This window comes from Erpetoichthys calabaricus, chromosome 7 (assembly GCF_900747795.2).
Source record: "Erpetoichthys calabaricus chromosome 7, fErpCal1.3, whole genome shotgun sequence".
Taxonomy (NCBI): Eukaryota; Metazoa; Chordata; class Cladistia; order Polypteriformes; family Polypteridae; genus Erpetoichthys; species Erpetoichthys calabaricus.
The window spans coordinates 159,779,707-159,803,324 of record NC_041400.2 but is presented as its reverse complement, the minus strand read 5'-3'; the positions used below and the strand labels follow the sequence as shown (position 1 = coordinate 159,803,324).

The window sequence follows — 23,618 nt, the reverse complement described above, 5'->3', positions numbered from 1 at the left end:
AAGAAAAAAACAATAGGTAGGCAAAAATATTGAAAGTGATATTAATAAAATCCTGACATAAAGCTAATATAAGTTATTAGCCATGTGCTCCCAACTACGTTGCGCGTGTTAAAGTTGTCTGTGAAGGGCTCCCTGTTTAAACGCGGCTGCCAGTCGTGAACTGGGCCCTTCGTCGCACAGCATTATGATTTTTTATAAGGGAAACAAAATTACAAAACAAAACCCTTGGACATTGATTCGATAGGAACGGCCTACTCGGAATCACTGTCCGAATAGTAATTATGTGGTGGTGGAGGAGCATTTCTGCATCTCTCCGTTCACAGTCCGTCTCGTTTTCATGACGCTGTCGTTTCCTCTCACGATCTCTTCTCAACCTTTCTCCAATCTCGCAGGCTGCTTTGTGGCAATCCAAAGAGTAAGGAAGAACCAATACTTCTTTCTTGAACTCCAAACGCCGACTGATGGAAAATCACAGAAGTGTGTCCGACTTATATACTCTGACTGCCGACTCCAAGAAGTGGGTGAACATTCGATTTGGACAAAGTGCTGCCAACGACGGACGATAGAAACACAAAAAAACAACAGTCTCGGCAACAAAGCAGGTGTCGACGCCAGATCTAAACACAAAGCACAGTGTCGACACCAGATCTAAACACAAAGAGTGCTATCGACAGTGTTTGTAAACAAAAGTAACAACCAAGGTGTTGTGTATTCAGCCAGTACAAACAGCATGTAGTCTCCTTTAGTTCAATCCTCTTTAATCACCACACTCCAACCTCATCCAACGATTCTCCCCCTCACTTCCTCTCCTCCTCCATCACTACTGCCCTCTACTGAACACAGCAGGAACACCACACAAGGCAGTGAATTCGCGGACAAACAAAGATCAAGATCCAAATGAAGATTATATATAAAGATAATGTCCTGGCTGATTCAGCAATGGAAACGGTACCAACATCTTAATGATGAGACATTCTGAATGCTGGTGATTTCAAACAAGGAAACCAATGTCTATCAGTATGTTCCATTCATGGACACTACAAGCTGGACCTGCTCTACAGTATTCAAATATTAATGACTTTAAATTTAAACCTTTAGTACAATATGAGCATGCTGACCATTTTACTGCCACATAAAAACCTGTAATTGAAAGCAGCAGCTCTCTATAATCGAAGCCAGAAGTTCTTGTGTGTGTTTGGGGTGGTTGTTATTTTTATTACAATATTTATATATACTTTTTGAGCTTCTATATAATTTTAATTTCCACATGGGGATAAATAAAGTACATTTATCTATCTATCTATCTATCTATCTATCTATCTATCTATCTATCTATCTATCTATCTATCTATCTATCTATCTATCTATCTATCTATCTATCTATCTATCTATCTATCTATCTATCTATCTATCTATCTATCTATCTATCTATCTATCTAACAGACAGACATTGTTGTCACAATCACAGTTGAACACTAATGTTCCCACCTTGTACCCTACTGATCTCAATGAGGTTGGTGTCCTGACACCCTGGTATTAATGCCTTCACTTTCCAGTATATTATCTATTCAGCTCTTTTGGAAATGTACTTCTAAAGTAAAGCATATTGGTACTAAAATAGGTGCATGGTGTTTATGCCTATTAAGAGTGAGTGGTGATGGGTGAATTAAGTTTTTGGGGATTTTTGATACATACTGGATTTTTTGTGTATCATTAAATGTAATATAGCAGATAAATAAATATTTGGTTTACATAGTGAACCTTTGAAATATGGGAAATTTGTATGTGAAATATCCGGCTGTATTTTGTTCTTCATGACAGGTTGTAAATGTGGTCAAACAATCTAACATATTGGTGTAGAAAAACATCGAAATCAGCAAAAATGGTCTCAGAAATGTAATGCACGCTCTCAGATTAACATTTTTTGTTAAAAAAAAGGAAATAGTAATTTCTCTATTGCTGTTCAGCTGATTTTATTACAAAAAGATAGATACACATCACCCTAGTACTGTAGTTTTGTTTTGGTGCTGCTGAGACAAAGAAATCTGAAACCCAGTTTGCTTTCTGATGGCTAATCATTGTTGTTGCGTTTGTTTTTAAATGAGCACTTTTTGCATATTGGCAGGAGCGCGTTATGCTGGGAGCAGTTGGAGCTTATGACTGGAATGGAACAGTGGTCATGCAAAATGGAAATGACTTCATAATTCCAAACAACAGTGCATTTAACACTCCACCAATGGGTACATATGACGCTCTCGCTGGGTATATTGGTAAGTTATTCAGTAAATTTGCATACAATGACCGATGAGGTTAATCTTTGAATTGCTTTAAGCTGCACTTTCTTACTTCGTTGATTATTTTTTACTGTTTTCTAAACTGGCAAAAATGTGATTTACAGTAGTGGTTAGCAGTGCTCCCCTGATTTTAAATCTGGCCTAGGATCCCTCTATTTGGAGTTTTCATACTTTCACTGCATCTACGTAGGTTTTTTCCAGGTAGCTAGCATTCTTTGCACATTGCAAAGATATTCATTTAAATGGAAACTCTGAATTGGCCCCATTTCAGTGTTCTGTATAATCCTTGGAATGTACTGGCGCTGCGATGTAAGTTTGGCTGCTGCCTTGTGTGTGATGCTGCCGAGATATACTTTGACAAGCACAACTCTGAAAACGGCTTCAGTGGGTTTGATGATAGATGGGTGGATATTTTATAAATCACTACAAATGTTCACCGGATGATAAATGAGTCTGTTATTTGCTGCCTTAAGATAAATCCAGGGGTGCAGATAGAAAACGTTTGAAAGAAACTTTTACTAAAGAATGTCATATTATAAATACACATAACAAGGAAGTTTTGTATCTGAAGTTGCCATTTTTGGAGCCATTAGGCAATAGGTATCAACCAGCAGTGTTAGTTTTAATGTTCTCCTTAGATGATTTTAGATGGATTAAGATGGATGGGTCTCATTGATGTTCTCCCTGAGTTTTCAACTCAAGACGTGCAGCTCAGGTTAATGGCCTCATGAGAAGGTGTGCATGAGTGGACCATGTGATGAACTCGACCTTGTCTGTGACAGGTTCCCAATTCGCCCCAAATGCCACTTGAATAGGCTCTGTCCTCCCACAGCCCTGATTTGGATGAGCTTGGTCTGCGATTATTATTATTATAGTATTTTCTTGTTAAAGTATTATTACTCTAGATGTAATATTTGCACCTTCTATAGGCTTAAGCTGTGTTCTTTCTCCTGTGATGCTGCTGCCCCTGTCCAATGTTCATTGTGCTGTAGTGTTAATGAAATGTCTTCTTTTTTCTCACAACTAATATTTTGTGTATATTTTGAATACCATCTGACTGTAAAAAAACAAGCAAAAAGTACAAAAATTAGATATTAGAACAGTCAGCAATAAGAGGTGGTCTGGTAATTGAGACTTACGTTTCCTTATAAGGTTCTAAGATGAAGTACTCATTATTAGTCTCTACAGCTGCAGAGCTTGACCATCTGTTAATAAAAAAAAGACACAGGATCATATTTGTTAGCCAGCGTTTATTATACAGTACAGGTTTAGCACACATCACAACCATAAACCCAGTCATCTGGCACATCATCAAGACGTAAAACTTCTCTTGCAATGGCTTAGTAGCTGAACAATACATTCTACAGACATTCCTTGTTAGACAGTTTAATAAAAACAAAGGAAGCCTGAAGGAAAAGCAAAGCACTGCTCATCTGTTTAAGGAAAATGAAAATGGTGAAACAGGATGGCTTGTTTCCATAGGAGAGTAATCCTATTGTATAAAAAAACCTTTCAAAACTGTAGTACTAATCACTTGAAACATGGAATAATATTTTAAAGTTGCTTTATATCACTGGGGAAGGAAAAAAGAAAGAAATGCGTTCATTTTGAAGGGGATGGTGCTAATATCCCATATACATACCCTATATAGTTGCTCTGAACTCCTGCCACCTTTTCTTGAGCCTTATAGCAACTCCAGTAATCAGTCAACCTTGGCTATCAAGGCTCCAAGACAAGTAACATCAGCATAAAAACTGGAACCTGTACTACCAGACATGCTTCACAATCACTTCATTGAAAACTGAGTTTTTCATTCTTTGTAGGTTTCTGTGCTTTTGGAGGTGCTGCACCAGAACAAAATGGGTTCTTGTCATTACAAGCTATAACTTCAGGATACAATCAAACACACACAAGGAAGATGGCAAAAGGAAGTGCCTAGTTTTGTATCTACTCTTAGACAGAAATCAGATGAACAACAACGTCTGTTTATATAGCACATTTTCATACAAGCAATTTAGCTCAAAGTCCTTTACAAGATGTCAAAAGATAGTTACATGAGAAAAAGAAAAAATATTAATGAATAAGTAAGAAAGAAAGAAACAAATCTATACGATCTTATAAAACAGATATACTGTATATCTTGTAGAAGATTAGCTTCCTTATACACAATTTCATGATGTAAGACTCTAAAGATGAGTCTGGTGATAAGGTCTGATGGCCAGGAGGACAGAAAAAACAAAAGTAATGGTGGGAGTCATGGCCAAAACACTGCTCAATACCCAGTGGGCATTCTACAATATATCGTCTGTTAAGAGTAAAATTGAATTGCAGCTCCAAAAAAGCCAAATTAAAACAATGGGTTTTTATTAGTTTTTGAAAATGTTCCACAGTATTAGCCTGGCGTATCTCTCCTGGTAAACTATTCCAGATTTTAGATGCATAACAGCATAAGACCACTTCACAGCTTCTTCTAAGACCGGAATTATTAGCAGATTATTTAATGCTATTTAAGTACTATTAGTGATATTTGAAAGTCAGTTCTGAATGACAAAGGGTAACCAATGTAACAACACTAAAACTGATGTGATGTGCTCAGATTTTCTTTTTCTAGTTAAAATTCTGGCTTCTGCATTCTGCATTAATTGCAGAAGACTGACATATTTCTTATGTAGTCTTGTTAGGAGTGCTTTGCAGCAATCTAGCTGACCAAAAACAGAAGTGTGAATTGATTTTTCAGTGTCTTGTAAAGTTATTAGAGGTCTAACTTTTACTATATTCCCTAAGTGAAAAAATGCAGTCTCTAGTAACCTGGTTAATATGTGATTTAAAGTTTAGGTCAGAGTCCATGATTACTCCTAAATTCTATTCCGCCGCCTTGACTTTTAAACCAGAGGCACTGTAGCCTCCCATTTGCTTTATCTTTACTACATTTTTCTTCTTTCTATTTTATCTCCCCTATTTCTCTGAAATTGCAACAGTACTTTTAGCAAATTACCCTTTGTTTTCCTCTGCTCATGCCTTTAAGGTTAAAGCATTAATCAAAATTGTTCTGTTTGAACTCAGAGATTACTTTGCAAATGACTGTGGCACGTGACATCTTTTCTCTGACAGATCCATCCAGCCATTTATTCACTTTCAACTGCTTAACTCAGTTCAGGATCACGCAGGCCCTGAGTCTGTGCTGGATGGAAGTTAACTTCCACTTGGTCTAACACATTTTTCCATACATGATCACTGAAAAATCTTTAAAATTAGATTCAACTTGATCATGGGTTGAACTTATTTTGATTACATGTCTTAACATTTTCAAGGAGTTGAAGGGTAATGTGGATTGAAGTTTAATTTTTTAAAAAAGAAAAAATTATAAAAGAAAAAATTTATAAAAGAAATTTTTAACAAAGAAGAATCCATTTGCCTTGTGTTTTAATTTTCCTCTAATTGTCAAAGTTTTATTCTTTATCATGTACTATTTGTAGTGTTAAAAAGCAACTTTTCCAATGTACACTATATTTTCATCACTTAATTCTTCCAGCAATTAACTTCTTTTCCAGGTTATGATGTCCATTCTGCATCTGTGGCCGATGGAGTGCTATACATTGCAGGAGCTCCACGGTACAATCATACTGGAAGAGTTATTGTGTATACCATGAATGGTGATGAGATGAGCATCACACAGACAATAAATGGAGAACAGGTAAATAACATTATGTTTCAGACACTGTGTTTTCATTATACAGTTCATCAATGCAGTGCACAATCATTCTGTTTCAAATACCCATATGTTACAGTATGATCTCTTTGAAATTATAACTTCTTCTCAGGAATCCTTCATGTCCAGCTTATAAAGTGATTTTCTGAATGATATGTGCATGCATTTTTGAGCAATATGTAAAGAGCAGCTGTTGATTGTGGAAATGTGTTCCTTTCTATCTTTTAACTGTAACTCTTAGTTTGCTTAGGCTATAGACTGATTAAACTTTGTAAGGCTATGCTACAGATAATTGAACTTCTAATTTTCTTAGAACTTCAAACAATTTGTTAAAAAAAATATTTATCGCTTTTTAACTTTATAAATCTCTCCGTATGGTTGACCTCAAGTATTATCAGATTATGATCTGGATCTTTCAAATGTATAAAGGATTCCTGAGTGAAGAAATCATGCTTACATTTTATAACGTCTTTACTGTTGTTGAGGAAAGCCATCAGAAGTCCTTTGTCATTCTTTAAAAAAGTAATTATTCCATTACCTTCAATAACTGATTTCAATAAATGCAGCCAGATGTTTACAATAATTGCTAATTGGGTGGTCAAACTGATGAAGGTAAAATGAACCCACTACTCCATTGTGAACCATTTCAGATTAGTAACTTTGGAGGGTTTCCTCCCATTAACTTTTCTGGTTAGGTTCTGACTCAGTATGTTTATAGTTCTTAGGTTGGGATTTTAGGTTGCTCATTATAAACCTTTCAATTTCATGTTCCTAACTGTCCGTAAAGTATCCAGCCATGTAAAATAAAAATAGATATATTTATTGAAGAAGATACAAGAAACATTGTACAGGTGACAATGACACCTCAGTCCTCTTCAAAGTAGGCACTGGGACCTCACACAGTTCTCCCAGAGTCTCTTTCACTGTTCAAAACTCTCTGCAAAATCCTTTGTTAGAATCTCCAACAGCTGCCTCATTATATTTTCCTGAATCTCATTAACAGTTTGAAATCGCTTCCCTTTCAAAGGTGATTTTAGTTTAGGGAAAGTCCAGGACATGGATCAATTTCAATAGATTCTCGGTCATCTTTGAAGCATTTGTGTCACACTTTTATTTGCGCTGTACTTATTGGATTGTGGAAGAAACCCCCTGAGGAAGACAGGAATAGTTTGATCAATTAGATTTTTATTCAGTCACAGATGAGTTCATGGATTCTTCGTTGCAAGGCAGAAGAGCAAAGTTTCCTTTTTCAATTTGCTTTTTTATATTTTTGCTCTCCCCTTCCCCTTACTTAATCAAAAAGCATAATATCATTTACATTTTATTTTATTATGCTAATGGGCCATCTGTTCTTATTTTTTTTTACTTGTCAGATAGACCCTAAAGAAGGAAAGGTCATCTTTCCTGTGTCAAACAGACGCATTCCTAAAGAAACTGGAAATTGTCCTAGGTCAGCTTGCTGCACCCTGTCTTATGACAGATGCCTGTATGAATAACCTTTTACTATAGCAAAACGGCTTTGTTTAGCTTTTAAACTTCCGTAGCTTGCAAGTAATTTTTCTTTCACAGCATCTTCCCCAAAAGTCTTCTGAATCATCCAAATAGTTTCCGTGGACGAATGTTCAATCATAACGCAAAATTTAATGCAGATTCGTTACTCTACTTGGCCAGTCATTTTGAATGCGATGGCCACACAGTACACATGCTCACTCAATGGCATCTAGCCCCCCACTGACTAGTCCAGTGAAGTCGTCATTGTTCACACATGCACGTTCCAGTCCACTCTCCTTGGCTCATATATACTATATTTTTTATTTATTTAATGACATGTATAATAATATATGTGGACATACCAATATTTGAACTAATATCGATTGATAAAGATGATAAAATATAACAAACATCATGTGACATTTATATTTTGTAGTCCACTATATAATTTAAATAAACATAAATGCAAATTTTGCATTTTAAATAGTAGTAACACCCCTACATTTACCACTACCTCAGATACCTAAAATTAGATTCTGTTGCCCCATCAGAACATCATTAGAGAAGATCTTGAATTAGCCTCTCTTATTTAAAACTTAGCCATTTAGTTTTGTTTGCTCTTTGTTGGTGAAGTATGTGTTATCAACATGCCTTCATTGAAAGAGCTCTGTGAGGCTTTCAGAAAGATGGTTATAGATCTTTATATATCTGGGAAGTGATTTAAGAACATCTCTGAACTGGAAATCAACCATTCCACTGTTCTGGAAGATAGATTTCAAACAACTACCAACTTGTCTAAGCCAGGCTGCCCCAACTGGTTCAGCCTTAGAGCAGAACACAAAATGCTGAAAGAAGTCTCTAAGCACATCAGAATTTCATTATGGAAATCTACAGGTAGCTGTTGTTACTGTTTATGTCAAAGTGCATGAGTCTACCATTAGAAAGCACAAATTAGGTTTACATTGAAGGTTGGAAAGACTTTGTTCTTCAGAAGGAACATAAGGGGAAGACTAAAGTTTGTCCATGAACATTTAGGCAAAGTCCAGGACTTCTGGAACAATGTGCTCTGGATAGATGAGGCAAAGATAGAGTTAATTGTCCACAGTACGAGAAGACATGTTTGATGAAAACCAAAGACAGCATTTAACTAGTAGAACCTGACCTCAACTTGTGAAACATGGTGGTAGGAATGTTATGGTTTTGGGTTGCTTTGTTCCACTGGGTACTCAGCAGCTCACCGTCACAGAATCCACTAGGAATTCTTTAATGTACCAGATGGTAATTAATAATAATATTAGACCATCTGTCAGAAGATTGTAGCATAATCAAAAGTGGACCTTGCAACATGAAAATGACCCTAAACATACTGGTAACTCCACCAAAGAGTGACTGTAAAGAAAGAAACAGAGGGTTTTGATATGGCTAAGTCAAAGCCTGGATCTGAATTCCATTGAGATGCTGAGAGGGATTTGAAATGAACTGCACATTCAAGACACCCCTCAAACATCACACAGCTGACAGAATTCTGAATGGAGGAGTGAGAAACACTTTCTGCCAGTTGATGTAGGAGACTGTTAGACAGTTACAGGAAATGTCTGCTTGGAGTTGTTTCTGCCAAAGGGGGCAATACCAGTGATTATAGTGTACTTAGCTTTTCAACAGACAGGAATGGCATATCTGCTCATTTGTCTTTAAATAAATTAATTTTCATTATATTTTCCAATTACAACACCTTTATCTAAAGATATTGTTTACATGAAGATTAAATCTGGATATGTCCACATATGTTTAAAAAAACATTTCATGTGGTATACTTATCTTATCACATGACTTTATATATTGCAATATGTTATTGCATTTATTAAAGATGTTTACATAATATATTCTCATGCATAGGAAAAGGGAGTACAATTTTGAAATATTTTTTTTACTGCAGGACAGATGGATAGATAGATAGATAGATAGATAGATAGATAGATAGATAGATAGATAGATAGATAGATAGATAGATAGATAGATAGATAGATAGATAGATAGATAGTATATGTCTTTAAGATAATTAAAATGGACATATTGCATTGACAGAAAAAAACACTCTAGGTAGTTGTTACAGTACATCGTAATATCTATTCACAGTAGGTGCTCCTTGAAACACCACTGAAGAATTAGCCATTGCATGTTACTGTTATAACTTAACGTGGTGTAAAAAAAAGCACATTTATAACCATAGACTAATGGAATGCTTACATAAAAAGTTTTGCTGACACAAAGAACCCTGAGCCTCTTCAGTATCTACAACTAATGCTTCCCTTTTTTCTCTGTAGCCAATGTGATTGCAGAAATCCAGATTTCTGTCCAGGTTCATTCCCCAGAACTTTATGCCAGAACCACCTCAATTTCTATTCCGTGGATAAAAACTGGAGTCACAATTATTTATAAACTTGCTAAAATACAAATACAAAATTTATGACAAAAAACAATGCTGAAAAATTCAATAAAAAAGGAAAGCAAAAAATGACTCATCATGTACTGGAAGGTGTAAGTGAATATTGTTATCCATGAATTGTGACTTTCTGCTTTAAAAAGTTTTCCTTTTTCTCTAGATTGGCTCATATTTTGGAAGCGTCCTGACAGCAGTTGATGTGAACAATGATAACATTACTGACATTCTCCTGATTGGTGCTCCAATGTTTATGGGGCCGGAAAGAGACGAGCAGGGGCAGGTGTATGTGTACACACTTAACAAGGTTAGTGGTGAGAGTCCTGGTTTCCCTATCACATACTGACTAGGTCTAAATATACTGTTTTAATGTTTTTTCTGTGATATCCACCTTGTGGAATAACTATAGTTGAAACTGCAACTATGGCAGGTAATGAACTATTATATTTGATGCTTTCACATTTAGCAAAGTCACCTGCTGTGTGGTCTCAAATGTCCAAAGTTTCACATCTCTTTTAAATTTTACAATACATAAGTCGGGATAGTGCTTTTATAGCCCATAACTATGGAGTCTTTCTTTAAAATGATTTGCAAATGATTATTCCAGGGCTTTTAAAATCTATTAAAAAAGTGCAATTGTTTTCTGTCAAACTATTTTTGTTACATATTACTGAAAAACAAGTAGAAATGAAGCCCAGATGGGAAATTACAAATATAGAGCATATTTTATTTTTCCAGTCACTCATCCATCAACACCTTTTAGTTTAATTCAGGATGACAAGGAAATTGAGTCTAAAACCGCAAAAAAAAAAAACAGTCCAGGACCAGTTTTGGATGGGAGAGAAACCGTGGAGTAACCTTTGTGCTCATGAGTATGTGCACACTACACACAGATAGAAATCAGAGAACAATTTGAACTTATCTTCCTAAAACTGAGGCAGCAGAGCTGTTACACCTAGATATTCACAATTGCTACTCTCTTTAAAAGCTTTCAGGCAATTGTGAAATTTAACATGAAATAAACAATGTGTGTGTGTGTGTGTGTGTGTGTGTGTTCTGTAAAAAAGGCACCCGAGTGTTTCCTTTCCCCCATGTCCCATCACCTTCTTCGGTAGCAGAAAGGTTTATATCTTTAAAGCAGGTAGGGGTGTTTAAAATCTGAGAGGTCCTCTCTGCAGCTAGACAAAGCTGGCTTACATAATTTGAATAGCAGTTTGCACAACTGGGTCTAAATGTGTTATCAGAATTAGCTACTTGCAAATTAGTAAAGTCTGCATGATTCGTTTAAAGGCACTGCTTTAAATAACAAAGAAAGAAAAGATTAATTTTATAAGAAGACAAATTAAAGTTCTCCTACTGTAGAGAAGCATTTCTATTCAATTTAAATAACAAGACAAGAAGATTAATTTTATAAGATAAGACAGAATAAAGTCCTTCTCCTTTACAGAAGCACTCGTGTTCACTTTGGCAATGCTATATTATGTCTAGAAGATAATTTCATCGCATCAGAGATACAGAAACTGCAGTATAAGTCCACAGATACTGCATACACAGTTTCAGGTCCAGCAACATAAAGCAATCAGATTGAAGGAATGAGGTAACTGGCTTGGAACACTTCTTCTTCTTCTTTCGGCTGCTCCCGTTAGGCGTTGCCACAGCAGATCATCTTCTTCCATATCTTTCTGTCCTCTGCATCTTGTTCTGTTACACCCATCACCTGCATGTCCTCTCTCACCACACCCATAAACCTTCAGTTAGGCCTTCTTTTTTTCCTCTTCCCTGGCAGCTCTATCCTTAGCATTCTTCTCCCAAAATACCCAGCATCTCTCCTCTGCACATGTCCAAACCAACACAATCAACTTTAAGGTTAGAAAAAGATGCAGGAAACCCTCATACCACTAAATCATACCCATACAACACCAGAACTTATAAAAGACGTAAAAAACCACGGGGTACCCAGAAGTGATTGTGGGCTACAACTTAAAAGGTCGATTGATGAGATTGGAGTTGGGAGGAAGTAGCTGATCTGGTTTCCACTGGCTGGAAAAAGAAAAGACAGAGGTACAAAATGAGAGTGATTTGGTTGAGGGAAACTGAGTGGAAAATTGTGATTTATAGCGGGCAAGTGGGCCTGCCACCCCAAACGGAATAGTTAGGCACCCTACTTGTATAGGTTGGACCTGAGGCATAGGTTTTGTTAATTTACCCTTTTATGTTTCATACTCTTTCCTCCTGTAATTATTAATTTAATTGTTATTAAGCTATGTTTTGTCTTGCTTAAGTTCAGAATCATCTTCCAAGAGCCCCTGAATACTATAATTGCAATAATCTGATCACACATCTAATATTTCCATTGGTAATATTACTGATCATGATATTTACATTGATAATGATATTTATCTCTAATTGTAATTGGTCAGTTAACATCACCATAGCCAAGAAGATGCAGCGTTGTCTCCATTTCCTTCAGTGGCTGAAGAAGGAAAGTCTGCCACCCCATATTCTCACCACATTCTACAGGGGCACCATCGAGAGCGCTCTGACCAGCTGCATTACTGTCTAGTTTGGGAACTGCAGTGTCTCTGAACATAAGATTCTACAATGAATAGTGTACACAGCAGAAAAGATCATTGGGACCTCTCTGCCCTCCATTAAAGACATCTTTATAAAGTGATACATTCATAAAGCATACAGCATTGTGTAGGACTGCTCCCTCCCCTCCCACAGTTTCTTTGTCTCACTTCCATCTGGTAGAAGGTAGTGTAGCATCCAGACCAGTTCTGTCATGTTCTGCAACAGCTTCTGCTCCTTGGCTATCAGGACTCTGAACTCTGTGCTGCCCCCTGCCCGCAGGTCTGCTCATAACAGATTATTTATATGCAGTACATTTGCTACATTTATTACTGCTGTTGTTTTTTATTATTAGTTGTTGTTATTATTTTATATTATTACTATCTAATTTACTTACCTGTTATTTATTTATTTATTTATTATTTTTTTATCTATATACCTATTTGTAGTATATTATAGTTTTTTACCTGTCTTGCACTTGTCCTGTGTCCTTGTACCCTAGTCCTGGGGAACATTATGCTGTGCCACTGTATGCTGCAATATGATGTATGAATGAAAACAAAGCCACTTGGCTTAAGTTCACTTATTTCAAGTTTAACAGGATCTACGCTTCACCAATACCATCTTTGTACATTAGAGTTCAAAATACTTAAAGTCCTGGTATTAAAAGATGTCAGAATCTACTGCTCATAAGCCTTAGTAATAAGTCAAAAAGATGAGCCTGATGGTAACATTTGAAACTTCAAATTGAGACATTTTAACTGTTGCAGAATCAAATGTATTTGTTTTTAAAAATAAATAAAATATAACTGAGTTTTCCATCCCTTCATAGCATACATTTGAACTTCAGATGATCCTGAAACCAAAAAATCAGACGTGTTGCACAGTACATTCACGATCTTGTACTACTTCAAATAAAAATGAGCCCTGTGGGTCACGGTTTGGGACAGCCATTGCCGCGGTGAAGGATCTTAACCTTGATGGATTTAATGATGTAGTTATTGGAGCCCCGTTGGAGGATGACCATAGGGGGGGCCGTATATTTCTACCATGGATCAGGCAAATCTATCAGAAAGGAATATGTACAGGTAAGACTTTGGATTTTTAAATCATTTTGATTTATTAATGTGATAAAGCAAGATCTTACATAATTTAATAGAGGTTTAGTGGCCCATAAATGTTACAGATTGCATCGGTTTAATGGTAAGTAGCACATCTGAGCATTACAAATATGTTATGAAAGTCTTTCTAAATGTGTATTTGCTTGGAAGTAATTATTGATATAATTTGACATTCTAGATAGCATTGAGGACCTTGCGGTTATATTTAATCTGTAGATTTCTGCACTATTCGTTTGTTAATTTTTTAACACAGGGATAGAATGTTTTCAGTTGAACTCAACAATATAATAGTTTGGCATCAAAACTGAATTTTTAGACTCAAATAATTTGGCTACAGTTTTATTAGAACATAGTCTGCCAGTAACTGATGCAGTTTGTAAGTAGTTTATAATTTTTCATTAAAAGTAACCATTGAATGCTTACCTGTGTTTTGGTCATTGTACAAAATCACAGAAATATTGAAATTCTATACATACAGCCCTTAACAGTTTCATAAATTTTAATATATGTTTTGAATTTTTTGTTACGTACATGAGAAATGAAGCATTTAATCAAGCAGAGGTAAAAAGTAACTATTTAAAGCACATTCTGCTAACTGCAATTACATGAAAACAGCTCTCAAAAGAGTCTCCAACATGTGAACAATGGATTAATATGATAAATGAACTTTATAACAATGGAAGAGATCAACTTTTCTCTCAGGCTGTTGTCAGAGAGTTTTAGCAAACAGTAGCAAACAAGGATTACATTTATATCTTCTATAACCTGGTGAAAGACTATGCAGTAATATTTTTTCATTGACTGAAGGGTGTTTGCCGTGATCTTTCTTTCTGTACTGTAACACAACAGTCTGTTTACTTATAACCTCAAATATATGCAGATATATTTTAAATAGTCTACAATTTTGTACATTCATAAAAATAATAATACAAAAATGTAAGATGCAAGCAAACCTAGCTTGCTTTTATTGAAGTTTTGCTCAATTTTTGGAGATTCTTACATTATTAAATAAATCTTTAAAAAAATTACCCCTTGAATATTCTTATTGCATGTGCCTTTGTCAAACGGGCAGCAGATAATCTGTTTGTACCACAGTTACCACTAATGCAATTACTGTAATGGTGGCCATGGACCCAATATACTTTGTGGGAATTGGTTTGGTAGCAAGATAAGTAAGAGAAGGCTACAAGAAGAATTGTGTATAAAAAGGTTAAAAGTTGTTAACTTGCAGGTTTGCGTGTGTGATGGTATAATGTGGGGAAACTGGTGGAGTTGACAAGCAGGAAAAAAGAAGTATCTTTTATGCAGGAGATTAGAAGTTTATGAGTGAGTGTAACATGTCTGAATTTTCTGGCAGTAGAGTTACAGTGACAGTTGTGGAATAGGTAGACCTGAGGCCAAAAATATCGTAGTTCAGATGGCAAATAAGTGTGATATAATTTTAAAGGTAATTGTAGGAACACAACTACTGATTGTGGTTGTAGCATATGCTGGGCAAAATAATGAAGGAGAAATTTTGATTTGTAGTTATAACATCTGGGATACCTTCAGAGCAGGTTAACATACTGTGTGATACCTTAGAAGAACATAGAGTACAAAAGAGCTGCTGGTGGATTTCCGGCATGCCAAGAAGTCTCTGTGACCAGTCACCTATTTGGTGGGGGGGGGGGGGGGGGGGGTGTAGTGGGGGGCATGGTAGAACATTCACATAAACAACAAATAAAAACACAGTGGTGCTGTACAAGAAAGGCCAGAGCAAACTGCACTTCCTAAAGAGATTCAGGTCTTTGGATATGTGCAGCAAGCTGCTGGAAATGTTCTACCAGTCCATAGTAGCCAGTGTGGTGTTCTATGATGTGGTCTCCTGGGGAAGCAACCTGAGCTCAAAAGAAGCACAATGCCTGAACAAACTTATCAAGAGAGCCTGCCTCACCACATGACAACCCTGGACACACTGGAAGCTGCTGTGAAAAGGATGATGGCAAAAATGGATGCCATCATGAAAGATCTCCTCTGTCCCCTCTAGGGGGTGCTTTCATGGTGCACTTTTAGCCACGGGATCCTTCCGCCACAGTGTGCTAAGAAGTGCATCTGCCGTTCTTTTCTGCCAACTGTTATCAGGCAATTCAATGCTTCTACCTGATGTACTCATTAGCCTTATTTTTATTTATTTATTTATTATCGATTAATTAATTGACTGGATATATTATTTATCCTGCGAGGCTGTATCCTTGTTTTTTATGTTTCTGCTGCTGTATGCATCTGCATTTCCCCATGGGATTAATTTTTTTTTTTATGTAATGTAATGTAATCTAATCTAATCTTGGGGCCAATATTAGTATTTATAATGGAGTTCAAAGGGACACACTAGAAGAAATGAGGTAAATCAAATAATTCTGTAGCTCTTTCACACAATGAAAATATTTGTACTACTAAGCTAAAAATTTAAAAAAATAGTGAAATTTGTTTCTAGTTGAATAAAGAACACAAAGGGCTTATTATTATTTGGGAGAAGCAACACAGACAACCTGAAAAATGTGAATGCATTGCTTGGGAACATCTGTCTAACGACACAAAATTGGTTGGTAATAGGTGATATTTTTGGTCAGAAGCTTATAGAAAAAGTAACAGGAAGAATATCTAAAAGCTGAGAGTGTGGAAGCTAATTGAATAATGTGGGAGATACATTTTCTAAGACAATAGTAATACGAGTTAATGTCTGAAGGTAATAAGGAAACAATGAGGAGTGTCTCTCACTTTGCCCAGCCATCTCCTGGGTTCACCCAGGTTAGCCCAGTACAACCCAAATCTTGGGGTTTTTAATGTCCAAATGCTCTTCTTGATGCCAGCCTTCTTTACCTGCCTTTTACAACACAGAGCAGGAGCCTTATTCTTATTCTTAACCTTATTATACCTCCAACTCACTGGCGTAAGAGAAACCATGAAGAGGTTTTGGTTGCAGAAAAAGAAGACATCTGAACTTTGATTTATATTGAGAACCACCAAGACAGAATTCAACATAATTGTACACTGTTAACCGAAAAAGTGCTTTCAGTATTTGAAAAAGTTTTTAGAGAAGAACAGAGTCAATGACATCTACAAAGAAGCAAATAATAAAAAGTGATTGCAAAAGCACAATAAACTAAGAAGCAGTCTTCAAGTGAGCTGAAAATGAAGAAAGAAAAGAGACTGTTTTCAGATTACAAAAATAAAAGAGCCAGAATGCATTTGTTGTGAGTCCCTACTAAAATGCTGAAGAAAACATTCCAAGTGACAGTTATGAGATCAAGATGTCCTGGAAGAAGTACACATAGAAGTTAGTGAATTAGCAAATGGGATAATGATGTCAGTTTCCAGAAAATGTAAGAAACTAGCTGAATGATATCAAGAGGTTACTGAAAGGGTACTAAAGAAGAAGATGAAGAGCTCTGATGCATCAAGTACCACTGGAGCAGTGTCTGAAATGTTGAATTCAGTTAAGGATGTCGAAGTATAATGGCATCTAAGGGAGACAGACTTAATAGCTTGCTTTAAAAGACGTCTGCACATATTTCTGGAGTGAGGGTCTAATCAAGTGAGCTTTTAGAGTCGAGCCGAGGTTGTTGAAAGAGAGAAGAAAAGTGAACTAATGGCAATTAATGAAATGTCATTTGTACTCATATACTGAAAGGGAGTAAGGCAAGTGTACAGTGTTGTTAGATAAATGAAACAATATTTAAGAGAAAGAAAAATAAGCTGTACACACCAGCAGAAAGTACTTGACAGGGTAGAGAGAAAAAGTGAGGTGGGCACTGATAAAGATACAGTCATATGAAAAAGTTTGGGAACCCCTCCTAATTCTTTGGATTTTTGTTTATCATTGGCTAAGCTTTCAAAGTAGCAACTCCCTTTTAATATATGACATGCCTTATGGAAACAGTAGTATTTCAGCAGTGACATTAAGTTTACTGGATTAACAGAAAATATGCACTATGCATCATAACAAAATTAGACAGGTGCATAAATTTGGGCACCCCAACAGAGATATGACATCAATACTTAGTTGAGACTCTTTTTGCAAATATAACGGACTCTAGACACCTCCTATAGCCTTTGATGAGTGTCTGGATTCTGGATGGAGGTATTGTTGACCATTCTTCCATACAAAATCTCTCCAGTTCAGTTAAATTTGATGGCTGCTGAGCATGGACAGCCTGCTTCAAATCATTCCATAGATTTACGATGACGTTCAAGTCAGGGGACTCTGACGGCCATTCCAGAACATTGTACTTCTCCCTCTGCATGAATGTCTTTGTAGATTTCGAACTGTGTTTTTGGTCATTGTCTTGTTGGAATATCCAACATCTGCGTAACTTCAACTTTGTGACTGATGCTTGAACATTATCCTGAAGAATTTGTTGATATTGGGTTGAATTCATCCGACCCTCGACTTTAACAAGGGCCCCAGTCCCAGAACTAGCCACACAGCCCCACAGCATGACGGAACCTCCACCAAATTTGACAGCAGGTAGCAGGTGTTTTTCTTGGAATGCGGTGTTCTTCTTTCGCCATGCAAAGAGCTTTTTTTATGACCAAATAACTCAATTTTTGTCTCATCAGTCCAAAGCACTTTGTTCCAAAATGAATCTGGCTTGTCTAAATGAGCATTTACATACAACAAGTGACTCTGTTTGTGACGTGAGTGCAGAAAGGGCCTCTTTCTCATGACCCTGCCGTACAGATATTCTTTGTGCAAATTGTGCTGAATTGTAGAACAATGTACAGATACACCATCTGCAGCAAGATGTTCTTGCAGGTCTTTGGATGTGATCTGTGGGTTGTCTGTAACCATTCTCACAATCCTGCTCATATGCTGCTGCTGTATTTTTCTTGGCCTGCCAGACCTGCTGGGTTTAACAGCAACTGTGCCTGTGGCCTTCCATTTCCTGATTACATTCCTTACAGTTGAAACTGACAGTTTAAACCTGTCATTAAGGAAATGAAAGAAATACCACCGTTATCTTTTTTGTTGAAAGTAGAGTAAATTATTATGCAGGCTGAGAGGGGTTCCTAAACTTTTTTATATGACTGTAGGTGTAGACAACTGGTTAGTATCTGCAAAAGTGCTGATGACACCATAGTCACAACTAAGCAGATGACAGTTGGACAAAGTTTTGAGTTCAGCAAAGGAAAATCACCTATTATCGTATCTGGGAGGAACCTTCAGAGAATCTGCCATGACCAGCCTAAAGCACAGGGGATTTGAAGAAAAGTCCTGGAATGAAAATCTAATTTGAAAGACAAAAACCTGAAGAAGTGCTTCCTGGCTTCAGTTGTAATCTGGTGTTAGTGGTTCTGAAATATGGAGTAAAGTGCAGAGAATGATTTCAAAAATGGAAAGTGCGATCGGTCCAAATAAAGCCTTCTGAAGGGGATGTGGGGCCTTTCGCTAACATGCTTCAAAGGTTGCTAAATTGGGCATTGAAATTGAATTCAAAGGTATAAATTAACACAAGTGGGGGATTAATTTAAGTAAAAAGAACATAATAAATATATAATAAAAGAACAAAACCTGAAGAGCCTATCTATCTATCTATCTATCTATCTATCTATCTATCTATCTATCTATCTATCTATCTATCTATCTATCTATCTATCTATCTATCTATCTATCTATCTATCTATCTATCTATCTATCTATCTATCATACTCTTTAACTTGAACTCTCTTCCTTCTGCCAGCGTATCTGCCCTCCAGGGTAACTTCCTAGGCCAGGAGTATGTGCCTAAAATCTTGGGACTTCCTAACCACTGCACTCCTTACCCTTCTGCATCCTTTAAAAGTCCAGGTTACCCAGGTGGCTTTAGGTTGCCTCCTTTATGAAGGGCACAAAGTCCCACTCCTTGTACTTTTTGACCTTTTGCTTCTATTCATCAGGCTAGTACGGCCTTTTTAAAAGACAAAATGGTCCCAATGTTTTTCATTTTTTTTGCCCTAGGGCCCAGTTAGTCCTCTTTATCAACCAGGAAGTCTTTCAACCTCTTGCCAACCTTCTGAAGCTTCCTCCCCAACTTCATCACAGTTCCAGTGATTATTAGCTCCTGCTAGGCTTCCTGCTCCCATAATACATCTGTCTCCCTCTTTCTTTCTTCTCAGCCTTGCTGGGCTGTGTCCCTGATGTGTGACACTTTTTCAGCCTGTCAAATATATATAGGTAGCTTATCACTGTAGATATAGTAAATATATTAAAAAATTACATACATATTAAAGTTTTATTTTTTTATTATTCTGACTCCTAATTAATAGTTCTATTTTCTGACTCAATTCAGTATAATTTTTAAAGACATTTTTAAGATTTCTTTCAGAACTGTCATAGTTTATTTTTTCTCTGCACTCAGCAATTCAAAAATCTATACTTGTTTATAGTGATATGTTTTATATTTTTAAGCGAATTGCTTCAGGTGGTGATGGAGAGAAACAGAAGTTCTTTGGACAATCCATACACGGAGTTCTTGACTTGAATGGAGATGGAATAACTGATGTCACCATTGGTGGTCTTGGAGGTGCTTCTCTCTTCTGGTCAGCAACGTTTAATATCATCCAATTAATTCATAAATGTGTTTACCGCTCTGTCTGTATAATTCAATGATACAGCCAGGCAGAAACCAAACCAGGATGGGAGGCCAGTCCTTTCCATTTCACACTCATTCACATATCTATGCTCACTTTTACCAAAACAACTTTGTTCATATTTTGAAATTTACCTCAGAAAAAAAGTCACATAGGCACAAGGAGAATTTGTAAACAGATTGAAACCAAGGTTTAGATTTGAAACCAGCATCTTCCATCTGTGAAACAGCATCACTAGCAAGTACACTTCCATGCCACGCAATAACTGTGCATAACATATTAACAAAAATGTACTTGGTAAAAGTGTGGAGTATAAAAACACAAGACAGCAAAGAAACAACAGAGAAAGTTAAGTGTCACTGCTTGAATATCAGGCATTTGGCAATGGAATTGTACCCTTAACTCAAACTTTCTGAACGAGTTTTTTAGTGAGATTATACTTTTATTCCAGGCCTCTCTTAGAGGAGCAGGGAAATTGTAAGAAACTATACTTCCTTATCAAAAATATCTGTTTTGCCCAAATATATTTGTTGTACACTTCTTTCTTATTCATATCTATTTGAAGCAGTTATACTTACAGTATATTAACATTGAACGTGTGGAGGGTTGGTAGCTCAATTAATGTAATTAAACTAAAGTGACTGCTCACTTCAAATAACAAATCACAGTGTAAGGCTGGAGGTTTATGAGTGCTGTTTCTGAGGTGCAGACCACATGGGTTTTCCCAAAAGCCATTATCTGCACCTGTAGGAAACAATTCAAAATTCAATACCATTCTACAAAAGGCCACACACATACAAAACACCTGGGGCCTCATGTATAACGCCGTGCGTAGAACACACTATAACATGGCGTAAGCACAAAAGCGGGATTGTGCGTAAGCACAGAAAAATCCAGATGCAGGAATCTGTGCGCACGCAAAATTTCACGTTCTTCCACTACATAAATCCCGATTTGCGTGAAAAGTAACGCACGTGCACGCGCCTTCTGTCCCGCCCCAACTCCTCCCAGAATTACGCCTCTTTGAATATGCAAATCAATATAAATAGCCTTCTGTGAAAAGACAATGGGAAAAGCACGGGAGAAAATATAAGAATTTCAGCGAATACCAAGTGGAGGCAAAGGAAAAACGTACTACTTGTTGGTTTAAACAGTGGTATAATCAACAAAAGGAAGCTGATCGAGTGACAGAGTGTCGGAGAAACTCGAAGGCTCAACTTCACAAAGTCGCACAGTGCCCGAAATAAAAAAGAAATCACATATCAAAGTCGCCGTGAAAAAGCGAGTCGTAGCCCACCGTCTGAGTGTCATATGAAAGCTTATTAGGGTACAGACAAAAAAAAAGGCACACAGTGGGGAAAAAAGCACGAAATGTCAACTTTAATCTCGAAATTTCCACTTTAATCACGTAGTTTATTTTGCCATTAAAGTAGAACATCATAAACTTCATCTTAAAATCGTTTAATTTACTAGTTTCTCAAATCCTATTGTAACTAAAGTGGCATGTTAAATGCTTTGTTCTGTATTTGATCTTCTATGTGCTCTATGTGTATGAATCACTACCTGCTTTTTAAACGGGCTTTCTCTTTCTCCGACAGGACACATAATCCATTACATTCTTGATATTACAGCTCTCTGAATAATTAAAATACTGAGATGTATACGTGATATCTTTTTCATGATGATAGGAATGAAAGCATGTTATTAAACATGGGAACACGGTGGCGCAGTGCTTGTTCATGTCTCACGCAAGAGGCTTGCTGCACCATGCGCGACCTTCAATTAAATAATTTATCACAGCAGTACTGTCTCTTTCAAACGTACTAACCTCCAATTCCTGTCCTTACTTTTCTTTCTCCAAAAAGTCAATCGCCACACAATAAGCTATGTAATAGACGTGAAGCCATCTGTAAGCTTAGAACTTCGATTCTTCAAAACTTTTAAGGAACATTGAAATATCTTAGTGGTACGTGTTTAATTATTCTATCCGTCTATCTTTCCAGTGTCGCGTCAGCACCAGCAAGAATACAGCGCAAGGCAGGAACAATTACTGAACTTGCTAGCGCTGCGGCACCGTGTCCTCACATGTTTAATTATTAATAATACAGATTATTTAAATGAAGTTAAAGTTTTATCTGTATAATATAATCAACATGTTTTGCTGCATTTCGTCTTAGAAATGAATACCGTCATCACATGTAAATACGCGCTTTATAAAGTGGCGCAGGTTGTGCAATATTATAACTGTAGTGCAAGTTTACAGTGGGGTAATTGTACTTATAAGTCCAAATATTTCTACAAGGAGCACTTGATGGACTGATTTAGTGTGTTTAGAGTTCTTGGGATGAAACTGTTTCTAAACCGCGAAGTCCGTACAGGGACTAAAGCGTTTGTTGTGGCTCAGGCAGCATCTGCTTCATGCTGTATACCGATAATTCTCTTTCCAATCAGCTGCTGCTGTGATTTCCCACTCAGATACAGTGATATAAATACTCCGAGTGGTGCAGTGAGAGTAATGTGGGAAAAGATGATCTGCTGTGGCAACCCTTAACGGGATCAGCTGAAAGAACATGCAGTGAGTTACAACGCTAAAGCAGTTATGGTATTTGGAATACTATGGCTATTCCCTGGACCATTATATTGCTACAGGTTAATTACAATCAGATGCATTACACTAATAAACAATATGCAGTTAATTTCAGTGTATTTATAAAGCCGCGCCAGGAATGTGGGTCTAAGAAAGAAAGGGTGATCACACAGGAACAGTAGCACTGCTTTGACGCTGGGTGCCGCCAGTCTGCAAAACCGGGCGGATAAATTGCGTACGCCAAGGAATGAGTTACCGTGGAAATGTGCGTGGCTTTACACCAAGTTTAGGTTTTATACATCGCGATTTGAGCGTGGAAAGGTTTGTACGCAACATTTCTGTGCGTACGCACCGTTTATACATGAGGCCCCTGATGTTTTCCAAATTTAAAACAATTATCCAATTCTTTATATAACCTCTTACAAAAGAAACAAAACAATAAAAACCCAATGTGTAACCCTCTTTGATCCTATTGCACTTATTGGTCCTTTCTGGAAGATTAAAGTAAATTTGTGCCTCTTGTTCACTTTGCACACACCACAAAATATTTCTTAGGCACTCTCACCTTTACCTGCATAGTGAATATTTCTTAAATCCTGGTTTGTTCACTGTGTTGAAACTCCAGGGGTCCACAATTCCAGTCCTGGAGGGCCCCAGTGGCTGCAGGTTTTCTTTCTAACCCTTTTCTTAATTAGTGACCTGTTTTTGCTGCTAATTAACTTCTTTTGTTTTCATTTTAATTGACTTACTTTTTATGATTTGTCCCACAGAATTTCTTCATTGTTCCTCTGAATTG

The 23,618-nt window shown here is 36.8% G+C and overlaps 1 protein-coding gene across 1 annotated transcript in view; it reads left to right on the top strand.

The window, feature by feature from the left end:
- The window catches only part of itga1 (integrin, alpha 1), a 209,114-nt gene that overhangs the window by 119,273 nt on the left and 66,223 nt on the right, over positions 1–23,618 (top strand). The window contains 6 exon segments of the mRNA XM_028805627.2: positions 2,126–2,270; positions 5,846–5,988; positions 10,098–10,241; positions 13,338–13,535; positions 13,537–13,593; positions 20,054–20,184. Coding sequence (XP_028661460.2) covers positions 2,126–2,270; positions 5,846–5,988; positions 10,098–10,241; positions 13,338–13,535; positions 13,537–13,593; positions 20,054–20,184 — 818 coding nt within the window.